This window comes from Hyaena hyaena, unplaced genomic scaffold, assembly GCF_003009895.1.
Source record: "Hyaena hyaena isolate Hyena2069 unplaced genomic scaffold, ASM300989v1 scaffold_494, whole genome shotgun sequence".
NCBI classification, from domain to species: domain Eukaryota; kingdom Metazoa; phylum Chordata; class Mammalia; order Carnivora; family Hyaenidae; genus Hyaena; species Hyaena hyaena.
Genome location: NW_024081126.1, coordinates 959080 through 972006, shown reverse-complemented (window position 1 = coordinate 972006; position 12927 = coordinate 959080). Strand labels below are relative to the sequence as shown.

General features: G+C 41.4%; 1 protein-coding gene across 3 annotated transcripts in view; it reads left to right on the top strand.

The window, feature by feature from the left end:
- THRB (thyroid hormone receptor beta) overlaps positions 1-12927 on the top strand; it is a 393487-nt gene that overhangs the window by 306407 nt on the left and 74153 nt on the right. For all 3 annotated transcript variants that reach the window (XM_039254596.1, XM_039254595.1, XM_039254594.1), the window contains exon 5: positions 11251-11511. In XM_039254596.1, coding sequence (XP_039110527.1) covers positions 11251-11511 — 261 coding nt within the window. The remainder of the gene's footprint in view (positions 1-11250; positions 11512-12927) is intronic.

Genomic DNA, 12927 nt, shown 5'->3' with positions numbered 1-12927 from the left:
AAGGGAGAAGGATTCTCTCCTGATTTCCTATTCCCCACTGGGCCGGAGAGGAGCCGGAGGGAGCTGTAGAGAGCAGCGGATTTTACTTCAATTCCATGCAAGGTAATGAGCATTCATTAATGTGCCAAGCCCCATGCTACATGTTGGGGCACAAACCAAACAAGCCATGGTCCCTGCTATCAAGGACCTCATCAGTCTAAACATGTGAACTCATAATTTCATTACTGTAATGCCTTCTGAATAGAAACACAGGAATCTGGTAACTTCCCTCCACACTTATTTCCCCATTGGTTAAAAAGACACCATTCCCATCTCTCAGCATTGGAATGCAAGTTAGATACTATAAGAGAAGTACTTGGGATGCTACCTGCCACATAGTAGGTGCTCAGCCAATAGTAATTTTTATTTATGGGGCCTAGTCTAGTAGCCTGGCATATAGTAAAGGCTCGGTGAATTTTATGACTTATTATACACGCAAAGTACCTTGTAGATAATGATAAATATGGTTTCCTTCCTGTCTCATCCTTCTCAGTCACAATTCCTGTAGAAGCCAGTGGCCTGGAAACCAGCCCCCAGGCTATGACCCACGCCCCCATGTGTCCTACAATGACCAGAACATTCCACCCCATTTTGCTCATTTAAGTTGTAGAGAATACCAAAGTAGTAGCTGGTCATAATGTCAAGGGCCATTCTTCCTAATGGGAACGCTGATATGCAGAGAGCATCTCAGAAGCAGCACACGAGGACACATTAGAACAAGTTATAGATGTTTTTCAAAGGAAGAGGAACTCTCCACTGACTGAAATAGTCCCAGAGGAGGGGAGGGGGTGGCTTATAATGTTTGTGCGGGTTAAGAGGAGGCAGCAAGAGAATGGAGCCTCTAGGTTCCTTCCCCACCACTGAGAATTATGAATTTGTTCTCTGTAGTTACCAGTGTAAAATAGGAAGGCAACACTTCAAAAACGTTTCTGCTCAGTAGTGGACCTTATACATATGTTAGTTCATGTAATCTTAACACCAGTGCTGTGAGGGATTTTCACCCAGTTTCCTAATGAGACTCAGCTGTCATGTAACCCTTCCCTCCTAATTCTTAAAGGTAGTGATGATGAATTTCCCTTAAAAACAGTAAAAACATTTTGACTTTTCTCTACTTTCAGGGAAATTGCCCTCCCTTGCCCAAATACTCCAAATACACATCTTACAGCTTCCACTGACCAAGGGCTGCCCCAAAGGCCTTCATAACTAGAAGCAGCAAGCCAGGCACTACAGCTGAAGCCACTCATCAAGATTTTTAAGCTAGACAAAGCCACCCTGGATGGATCCAATGGCCCTGGCAGACAGGCCAGCAGCATGGCTGCTGGTGACTGGCCATCCACCTTGCCTGATGAAAGGATATTCCTAGGTCAGAGGTCCTGACAAGAGGGCACTGAGATGCCCCAGCCGTGCTCTGGTGTCCCTCGCGAAGCCCTCCACCAGAGACTTGTCTGGGCAAAAAACAAGCTACACCTGTCTTTTGGGCAAATGCCCAAGTAGGAAAGGGGGGGCTTATGCAGTCTGAGGACGGGAACAAGTAGAGTCAGCTAGCTTCCCTTTGTCTTCATGCACAGAACACATCGAAGGCTGACAGTCATCTGCTTATGGCCAAGCAGCCTTTTGTTGCAGAACATTAATGCTGACCAGCTCTGGCTGACTGGGTCTCACACAGAGCAGGTTATGGCTCAGGGCATAAAATTCCCAGATAGATGAAAGCCCGTGTGCTCGGATAAGCTTCTGAAGGATCTTGACTTGTCTAGATTAGGTTAAATTATTTCCAAATAATATTTCTTCAGATCCTGTCACGTTAAAGCACTGTGCTTGGTGTTGGGGGAACTGAGAGATGGAGAAGTTTATCAGAGTCCAAAGCAGGTAGGGGAGCATGGATACCATGGACATAACACAAGGAAAACGTGCTAAGTTCTTGCCTTACAGAGGAGAGACAAGCATCATATTTAAGAGAAAAATGGAAGGTAGACCAATTTTTCCCAAGCTGATAAATGCCAAAGCAAGAATTTGAACCTTAACTAACAGAGTCTAGATTCTTAACCACTATTCTTTTCTGCCTCTAAAAAGCATAGGTTTTTTTTTAAGGTCATTTTTGAGAGAGACAGAGAGACGGAGGGTGAATGGAGGAGGGGCAGAGAGAGGGAGATACAGAATTGAAACAGGCTCCAGGCTCCAAACTGTCAGCACAAAGCCCGATGTAGGGCTCGAATCCACAAACCGTGAGATCACATCCTGAGCCGATGTTGTACACTTAATCGACTGAGCCACCCAGACACCCCACCACTGAAAAGCAAAACCGTTATCATTTTCTCAGCAGTCTGGAAAAGACAGTATTGGTAATAGAAAATCTGCACTGAATTTGTTTTCATGGTTTTGAATCCTCATGACTTATCAGTAGCTTTTAGATGAGATAAAAGGCAGAGTCTGTGTTTAGGAAATCGTTTATCTCTTTGCAAAGTTATCAGATTATTGTGGGATGATGATTTGGGCATTGTGCTAGGCACTGTGCTAAAGAAATAAATTTTTTCAGATGTATGTAAAAGATCATTGTCACAGACTATGAGCCTGAAGCTCTCTTATCTAGCAAGAGAGCGGACCCAGAAGTCAGTCTGAGAGACGCTAACATTCGGAAAGAGACAAGAGCCCAAACAAGGCTTTTGGCTCCGTATTTATTGAGCTTGCAAGATATTACCCACTTGGTGAATGTGAAGAAAACAAGATTTTACACACGTGAATGTGGAGAAAACAATCAAACAGTAATTGTTAACTTGTGTGTGTAAGAACCAAAGGTCCGGGGGGGTGGGGGGGAACGGGGTGGCAAATGGCGTTTGTGATCAAAGCGCAGTAGTATATTGGCGTCAGATGGAAAGTAATTTCCTGCAGGTGATGTAACAAGTTACTTGTGATCCCATTACAGTATCTTGCTAGCTCACCTCGGGTGCTTTGGCCCCGTGGTGGCAGCTTTCTACCATAAGCTTCTTTCTAACCCATTTATGTAAGTAGAACCTATTTCCCCACAGATCATAAGTTACGAAGTGGCACATGGACAGAGAAAGATACGTGGAAAGTGTTAATAGAAGTTTGGAGGGTAGATGGGATGGTTCAAGAAAACCTAAACAGATCTAGGCCTTGAAGGCTGAGAACAGATCAAATCCTCTAAGTGACCTTATACTGCCATTTTATTTTTATATTTTATATTTTTATTTTTTAAATGTGTTATTTTTTTCTATTTCATTTTATTTTTTATTTTTTTTTACAAAATAGTTTATTGTCAAATTAGTTTCCACATAACACTCAGTGCTCATCCCCACAAGTGTCCTCCTCCATGCCCATCCCCCCTCCCCCCCACATCCATCAGTCCTCAGTTTTTGTCAGCATTCAAGAGTCTCTCATGGTTTGCCTCTCTCCCTTTCCCCCACCATTTCCCCCCTTCTTCTCCCCCTTGTTCCTCCGTCAAGTTCCTCCTAATCCTCCTATACGTGCAAACATGATATTTGTCCTTCTCTGCCTGACTTATTTCGCTCAGCATAACACCCTCAAGGTCCATTCATGTTGCTACACACTCACGCCCATACATCATATACTGCCATTTTACAAATGAAAAGAACTGAGGCTTAGAAGGAAGCAGTGATTTCCAAAATTAGACTATGTGAAAGAGTGTGACTCAGATTTCCAACTTCCCTCTCTCCTCTGCCTGCACAAACAGACTCTCCTTCATGTCAATATGGGGATCCAACCATTAGGGTCTTCCTCCCTCCCTCCCTCCCTTCCTCCCTTCCTCCCTTCCTCCCTTCCTCCCTTCCTCCCTTCCTAATCCCAAGCAGGCTCCAGGCCATCAGTGCAGAGCCCAATGTCCAGCTCGAACTCACAAGCGTGAGATCATAACCTGAGCTGAAATCAGGAGTCAGATGCTTAGGGAACTGAGCCAAGTAGGTGCCCCAAGCCATTAGGTTTTACCTTTGATTATCTTCCTTGAGAAATGCAACCCAGATAGGTTCTTTAAAAGGGAAATTTCAACCTTCATGTCAAAGGGGCCGGGGGGGAGGGGTGATCCCATTAATTGTTCTTAGTACATCAAGAGGAGGTGATGTACGAATTTGGAAAGGGCACTCCAGGCTTAGGGAGCAGCTTCTGCGAAGACACTGTGGTGGGAGCGAGCGTCACATGTTAGGAAATGCCCACACAGCCAGAGGACAGAAGGCAAGGGGCTGTGCCACAGGAGAGCAGCTCAGTGGCATGGACAGATGAATTCCCTGGAGCCTTTCTGGCTGCAGTAAGGCCTTAGGACTTCATTCCATTACTGATGGGAATCATTAGAAGATTCTAAGCAGCAGAAAAACATGTTCTGATGTATATATTTTTTTAAATATTTTTTTTATTTATTTCTAGGAGAGAGAGAGAGATAGCTTGAGCAGGGGAGGGTCAGAGAGAGAGGGAGATACAGACTCTGAAACTGGCTCCAGGCTCTGAGCTGGCAGTCAGCACAGAGCCCGATGCGGGGCTCAAACACACGAACCGCGAGATCATGACCTAAACGAAAGTCGGACGCTTAACCGACTAAGCCACCCAGGCGCCCCCTGATGTATATTTTTAAAAGCTCACTCTGCTTGTTCTGTGAACACTGGGTTGTAGGTGGCTCAGAGTGAAAGCAGGCTGACCAGTTGTGAATATAGATGAGTAACTGAGGGGCACATGGGTGGCCCACTCAGTGAAGCGTCTGACTTCAGCTCAGGTCATGATCTTGTGGTCCGTGGGTTCAAGCCCCACGTCGGGCTCTGTGCTCACAGCTCAGAGCCTGGAGCCTGCTTCATATTCTGTGTCTCCCTCCCTCTTCTGCCCCTCCCCCACTTGCACTCCGTCTCTGTCTCTTTCTCAAAAATAAATAAAAACATTAAAAATTAAAATGAGTAACTGAGAAAATTGAATAAACATAGTTGATAAAGTACTTTCGAAGAACTAATAAAATGATAACTATTAGGGCACCTGGGTAGTGGGTGAAGCATCTGACTTCAGCTCACGTCATGATTTCATAGTCTCATGATTGTGAGTTCAAGCCCCATTAAGGTGAGCTCAAGGCCCGTTTCAGGTGAGCCCCCCTTCTTTCTCTCTCTCTCTCTCCCTCTCTCTCTCTCTCTTTTTGCCCTTCATGGGATTCTCTCTCTCTCTCTCTCTCACTCTCTCTCTCAAAAAAATAAAATAAATTACTCCCATTAAAAATGATAGCTATTAATAGGCTAATGGCTGCTCATCAAACTAAGGCAAATAATAACATTATCTGTTAACAACACAAAGGTATGAAAGAACAGATGAAATGCTTGTCTGAACGTAAGGTTCCTCTTAATCAAGCAGAGTCACTGTGTACCTCCCTGAATGTTCATGAAGATGCCTAAGAGTGTCTAGTACAGTACTTGGCCCTTAGTAGATGCTCAGACAGACATTAGTCTCCTGTTCTACCTGACTCCACAAATAAAAATCAGTTGATAGGTACATAGTATGAGAATTAGGCGAAGCTGAAACTTAATGGATTCGAGTAAAACATTAGAATGGAAACTAGAGACATCATGCTTAATAGCCTGAGCTATGAAAACAGTGATAATTCTACACACTCGCTGGGTTTGCAAAGCACATTGTATACACATTCCCCTAACACAGAGTATGGTTTGGGGTCTCTATATCTAGTATAATGGCCTTAAATACAAACTGAACACTCTTATCATGAGTGCCATGAATTCCCAGCCCACTCAGCTCACCCTCTCTGACCACTTTGTCATAATCCTATTTTCTTTGCCTTAGTGCTTTTCCAAGGTATCAGCTCCATTTTGTGTCCTGAAGTACTTGAATATTTCCATGTAATTCTCCCCTTTTTGATGAACAGATTAATTTTCTATCCTATTTAATGAAATTTCCAGAGACAGGCTATAAGTAGTTACGTTAATGAGATTTAGGTTTGTTTCTTTTTGCAAAATAACTTTTTAGACTGGTGTTGTGTCATTCAAAGCCACAAGAATTATAATCATCTAACCAATTCAGTCACTCGATTCTAAACTCTCTTGAGAAACGCAGGCCAATGTGTGTCTGGTTATTTTAGTAGCAGCTCACATGCTCCTATCTACTTATTTTCTCCAATTCTACTTGGGATTAATTTGCACCATAACTGACAAATTAAATTGGTTAATTGTCTTTATGTCTAGAATATGAAATATCAAAAGCTAGGTATTAGCTAGAATCCATTAAAGAGCAAAGGATTCATAGTTCATGTGAATAACAAGATAACGATCATTCCTAGAATCCTCCTTTTTGAAAAAAATGTATTTCAGGACAGCTGGGTGACTCAGTCGATTAAGCATCTGACTTCAGTTCAGGTCATGATCTGATGATTTGTAGATTCCAACCCCACATCTGGTTCTCTGCTGTCAGCACAGAGCCTGCTTCAGATTCTCTGTCCCCCTTTCTCTCTGCTCCTCCCCTGCTTGTGTTCTCTGTCTCTCTCAAAAATAAACATTTACAAAATTTAAATGTATTTCTACTATTGTTCACATTGTGTCCCATATAATTAATGCCTAGAACTGACTTTACGCAAACCCTTATTTACATCCATACCCACCATCTATAAGATAAAATCCAATTAATATGTGACTTTTTTTGAAATATAGTTGACATACAATGTTACATTGGTTTCAGGTGTCTAAATAGTGATTTTACAAGTTTATACAATATGCTCTGCTCACTGCAAGTAGCCACTGTGTTACCACACATTATTATTCCATTGACTATATTCCCTGTTCTGTGCCTTTTATGCCTATTCCATCTTCATTCTGTATATGGAAGCCTGTGTCTCCCACTTCCCTTCACCCATTTTCCGCAACTATTTCACTCTCCTCTCCTCTGGCAACCATCAGTTTGTTCTCTGTATTTATGTACCAGTTTCTGCTTTTTGTTTGTGTATTCATTTTGTTTTTTAGATTTTACTTATATATAAGTGAGATCACATAATATTTGTCTTTCTCAGTCTATTTCACTTAGCATAATACCCTTTAGGTCCATCTATGTTGTTGCAAATGGCAAGATCTCATCTTTTTTTATGGCTGTGTAATTTCTGTGTGTGTGTGTGTGTGTGTGTGTGTGTGTGTAAACACACACATGGGTGTAAACTACTTCTTTATCCATTCATCTATCCATTCATTCATCATAATTTATTATGTTACTTCCACATCTTGGCTATTGTAAGTCATATATAATACATATATCTTTTTAAATTAGTGTTTTTGTTTTCTTTGGTAAATACCCAGTAGTAGAATTAGCAGATCATAGGGTAGTTCTATTTTTGAATTTTTGAGGAATCTCCATATCGTTTTCCACAGTCGCTGCACCAATTTACATTCTCACCAATGGTGCACCAGCTTCCTATTTCTCCACATCCACACCCAACACTTATTGTTTCTTGTGTTTTTGATTCTGACAAGTGTGAGGTGATCTCTCATTGTGGTTTTAATTTGCATTTCCCTGATGATTATGACACCGAGAATATTTTCATAACATCTGGCTTTTAAAGCTTCACACAGTTGATCCCCAAACAGTCGATGAATTGCCTAATTATAAAGCAAATTTACTTCAAGGCTGTGTAAAACATCAGGTGTGAGAAGGAGACTGCGCCCTTATCTGAAACCTGCTGGTAATTTGTTTTCCTGCCTTCAATTTTCTTAACCCTGTAGATCTCAAAGTCTCTCAGGTGTCAGAATCATCTGGAGAACTTAGTAAATATACAAATATCCTGGCCCTATCCCACTTCAATGGGCCTGGTCTTCTATGTTCTTTAGTAGCGCCTCAGGTGATTGTCACTCACTAAGGTGTGAGAATGGCTGACTTAATCTTTTGACTCATTCCCTCTACAAAGCAATACCTCATTGATTTGAGTTTTGGGGGAACCAAAGGATAGGAGAATTAGACATAGAAAAAGCAGGGTACCCCTGAATACCGGCACTGCCAAGCAAACACACATGGAGGTAACTTTGGTTCTCAGTAGGCAGAATTTAAGGAGCTTGGTATAGTGGATATCTTATCCTTGCTTGGGAATAGGAACCATATGTGTCTCCCTCTTCTGGGAAGGATAAGAATCAAGAACGCTCCTTAAATAAAATCCTCTCGAGTTTTCCCATGACCCAACCAAGAGTTCTCAGTCCCCAGGTTTCTCAGCAGGTGCCCCAACCAATAAACTTGCCAATTAAGCAGCTGAATATCATTATCACGAATGTAATTACAGTCAGTAATTTATGAGCCCGTAAATGCCTCCCATGAAAGACGCCCTTTCCCCAAAACCATCTCAACTTCTTTTCTTAGGAAAATGGAAGGCAATCTTATCCCTTGCTTCACCCCAAACATAACCTCCCTTGCTTAGAAGAAATCCCTTCTCTTGTGGACCCAGGGGACATGCTGAGCAAGCTTAAATAGGCTGTGCTTAAGGAGGAATGTCCCCTTGGGTGGAGTTCCTTTCAGCATCTCTCATCCAAGCGTGGTCATTAGCTGCCTTCACTGGGGAGCAGAGACTACTCATTTTGGTTGTATTTCTTAATTTTTGTTTGATCGGGGGAATTAATACCAAATTTTAAGAATTTCTGCAGAAAAAACAAACATTGGAGGCTTTACAAAATAGTGTTATAACTTTAGCCTTACTTAAAATGGAACTTTACAAGATGCAATTTACCAAGGATTTAGAGAGTCCCTGAAAACAAAGAAGACATCATTGAAACATGCATTGGTCAGAAGGCTTTTCATGTCTGTAGATAAAATGAATCTCTTTAGGCCCATAATTAACCCTTGCATTCAGTAGTTTTATATTTAGTTCATGAAAACTTCAAACCCTCTTGGATAATAAACTTGAATGGATTCTCCATAGATATGTTTAATTTGAACTGCAATACAATCCCCCACTATTTTAATCTGTTGTCTTGTTTTAATGGATAGTGAGAATAGGTACCTGTAATTGCACCAGTAGCTGATTGTGGTTGAGTCCAGATTTCTTGAGTCACCATGCATTGAATAATGCCATGTAAGTTCCAAAGAGAAAGGACCCATGACCTCACACAGTGCGTAGCATAGCCGTTTGCATACAGTGAATTTTCAAGGCTCTTCTCTGAATCAGATCAAATGTTATATCCAAAAGCTGTCACTGTGTAGGATTTTTCTTTCTTTGCATGGACTTATTGCTTACTGGCCTTGTTATTTCAAGCCACAGCATTTCCGTTTACGGTGACAAAGAAATCATGTGTTGATTATTTGTTGTTGTCATTGTTCACAGGGGCCTCCTGGAGTAGAAAGAGAGTGTATGTGTGTTAGAATTTCCACATAGTAACCTGAACTCTCACAGGGTAAATGCAGCGTCCAAAGTGACTGAGAGTATAGGTCACACTTTTAGAGGAATCATCCTAGCAACAACTAAAGACGTCTAGTCCTTTAGAGAGGGTGCTTATGAAAACCTAAAGCATTTTTAACTCTGGCATTAAATACTTTAAAAATCATTTTAAATGTTGGAAAGGCAGCTTAAAACTCCCCAATACTGGGGCTCCTGGGTGACTCAGTCAGTTATACATCCGACTTCGGTTCAGGTCATGAATGATCTCGTGGTTTGTGAGGTCAAGCCCTGCGTGGGGCTCTGTGCTGACAGCTCAGAGCCTGGAGCCTGCTTTGGATTCTGTGTCTCCCTCTCTCTCTGCCACTCCCCTGCTCATGCTCTCTCTCTCTCTCTCTCAAAAATAAATAAATATTCAAAGAAAAGACTCCCAATACTATGCACAGATCAGGATGGACTCTTCTCTCTAATATGGATATCTTTGCTCCTTTGGTAATTTCTGCATAAAGGAGAATTCACATATATATTACAGTCTTTCAATCATGGTATATGATAACTTTTTTAAATGTTTTATTTATTTTTTTGAGAGAGAGAGAGCGTGAGCAGGGGAGGGTCAGAGAAAGAGGGAGACACAGAATTCTAAGACAGGCCCCAGGCTCTGAGCTGTCAGCACAGAGCCCGACGTGAGGCTCAAACCCACGAACCGTGAGATCATGACCTGAGCCGAAGTCGGACGCTCAGCCGGCTTAGCCACCCAGGCGTCCCATGTATATGATAACTTTTAAAGTAGAACTCTATATTGTATTTTTCACATTTCAACAGTAGCCTAAAAATTTCTAGAAATATGGATGGCCAAGTGGATTATGTTTCTTTTAAAATTTTTTTGCATATACAAATATATCCATTAGCCTGTTCATTTTTACTCTCTACCCTATATCCATGTACAATAAAGATATTCAAGGAGGTAAAACTTGTCACCAAGAAAGATGAGTGTGATAAAGTTTTCATTATGTTATTCCACTTTTACCTATTTTCTAGAGGGTAGATTTTTCCAGTTCCCATAAATTAAATAGAAAGAACAACACCATATACATAAATAATTCACTGCCTCTACCTCAACCAAAGCGATCCCGAGCTTATCATTTTATCATTAGGACTGCTAATTTACCCCACAACTAAAGCACTGTCTGCTTTCCTCCATCGGATCTCATTGCCAGCTTGGGACAACATTTACAAATTTCCATTTGAAGATCCAGTCTCTCGTGCTCGCTTCGTCAGCACATATACTAAAATTGAAGATCCAGTCTCTTTTTATCAGGCTGGTAGGGAAGAAGGTGGTAGGGAGGACTGAGTTGTCACTCTCTGAGGAGCCACGTGAGTATGTCCCACTTAAGTAACAAGGGTGTCCCTCAGGTCAGCCTGTGATAAAACCAAAGTCAAACAAGGCTGAATCCTGGATGTTTTACGTCCTAAGGATCTGAAAAGTGTTCATGGCCAGCCCTGACCCTCAAGACCTCAAACGATCGTCTAAGCAGTAACATAAATTAGTGTAAACTTGCTCCGGGGCCATTGCTGTGGAAGCCTGGCTGGCGAAAGTACAGCCTTTCCATGGGGGAACTAATGTCTTTGTAGGCACTAAAAATAAGGGGGAATGTGTTGATTACTCCGACAGGCAATCCAACTGTGGTGGCTAAATGCCCAAGGCTGACAAATTCTGCATCTTATCACTGCCATCAAGTGGAGGTGCATGTGAATCCTGTCAGCCCCAAAGAATTGAGAAACAACTTGCCTTCCAAAACTGCATCTCAACAAAATCTTGACAATGCCAACAGCTCGTCATCTCGTGTTTTTCAACCCTCCAGAAAATGGCCTTCCAGCCTGGGACAAACCAAAGCACTGTCCAGACCGAGAACACGACTGGAAGCTAGTAGGAATGTCTGAAGCCTGTCTACATAGGAAGAGCCATGCGGAGAGGCGCAGCACATTGAAAAATGAACAGTCGTCACCACATCTCATCCAGGCCACTTGGACTAGCTCAATATTCCACCTGGACCATGACGATGTGAATGATCAGAGTGTCCCAAGTGCCCAGACCTTCCAAACAGAGGAGAAGAAATGTAAAGGTAACCCGCTTTTTATTAGACCATATCAAGTGCTTCTTCAACAAGCAGAAAAAAATCTCTGTTGTAACTGTGTGCTCAGCTCTGTTTATCCCAATGCATAGTGTCCATGTGTTTTCCCCAACTGTTCTGTTACAGGGCTTCTTTATCCCCAAATTTTCTTTTGAACATAAATAAATTAGTCCCAAAGGAAAGCAGTTAATTTCAGTTTCATGTTGCATTAGACACTTGGGGAGAAGACATTTTTATTTCTCTAATTAGCAGAAGGGTTGTTAGCTTTGGCTTTAATTCTGCTTTTGAATCTGAGTAGAAACAGGCATTGCTATCGTTCTATACTTGCTTTTGAAACGTGTGTGTGCATGTGTGTATGTGTGTGTACGTTTCTTTTCCCAATTGTGCCATGGCTAATGGGATCTCAAAGACTACCTTTAGCCCCAATAGACAATTCATGCTCAAAAGAGAGGTTTTAAGTTGTTTTCTTTTACTCATCAAATCCTTGTGTCATCTTCCTGAAAGGCAAGATTATGGTGTTAGGAGGCTGTCACCTCATAAAAAAAAAAAAAAAAAAGTGCTAAACTCGCCTAAGTTCCTGATTGCATTAGATTTAACTGGTCTTTACCTCAGGTTGCCTCCACCCTGACAGATGTCTTTGTGCTGATCGCTTTATTGTCTTAAGGCTCCCCAAAATGTGTGCTTGGTAAATTCATTTGTCCTTTTAAATGTCCATGTTCATGGGATGTTCCGTTCTTTTTCAATTTATCATGTGAGGGGGAAAAAGGTCTTTCTGGTTCTTCTTTAATGGTTTTGACTCATGACTAAGTTTTAGATTGTGCATTTGGAAATCCGGCAATCAATCAGCAAGATATATTAATGAAAGTTTGTAAAGGCTCTTCCGTATGAGCCATGAAAGACTTTTACACAGTGTCTTAACTTGAACGTAAACACATGATTATTCTATCAAAAAACAGCGGCTCCTTTAGCTTTTCTGAGAACACATGAAAATCTCCTTAGAGCTACCAGTTGACCTGGAAAGTCGAGTGTGTAGATTGTTTCAATTGAAAATAGAATTATCAAAAAATAATAAAATAGTGGTATGAGCTCTGATTTGAGTGTAGTCAAAACTATACATGTTGTCTTTGGGAAGATTTGTGTTTGAACTGCCTGTCTATTATTTGGGAGATTTGAGAAACTGCAAAGCATGTTTTAAAAAAGAACAAAATAAGGTTTTTTTTGAAAGAGCACATAGGACGTGTGTGTGTGTGTGTGTGCGTGTGCACACAAATTTGTTTGAGATACAACTGAGATTTAGTCTTGAATTTGTAACCAGATTGTATCTTCAGAATTTATGAGCTGGCATCAAAACCATGTCACTCCTTGGTTTATAGTGAAATGCCAACATGAAACTGCAGTATCCTCATC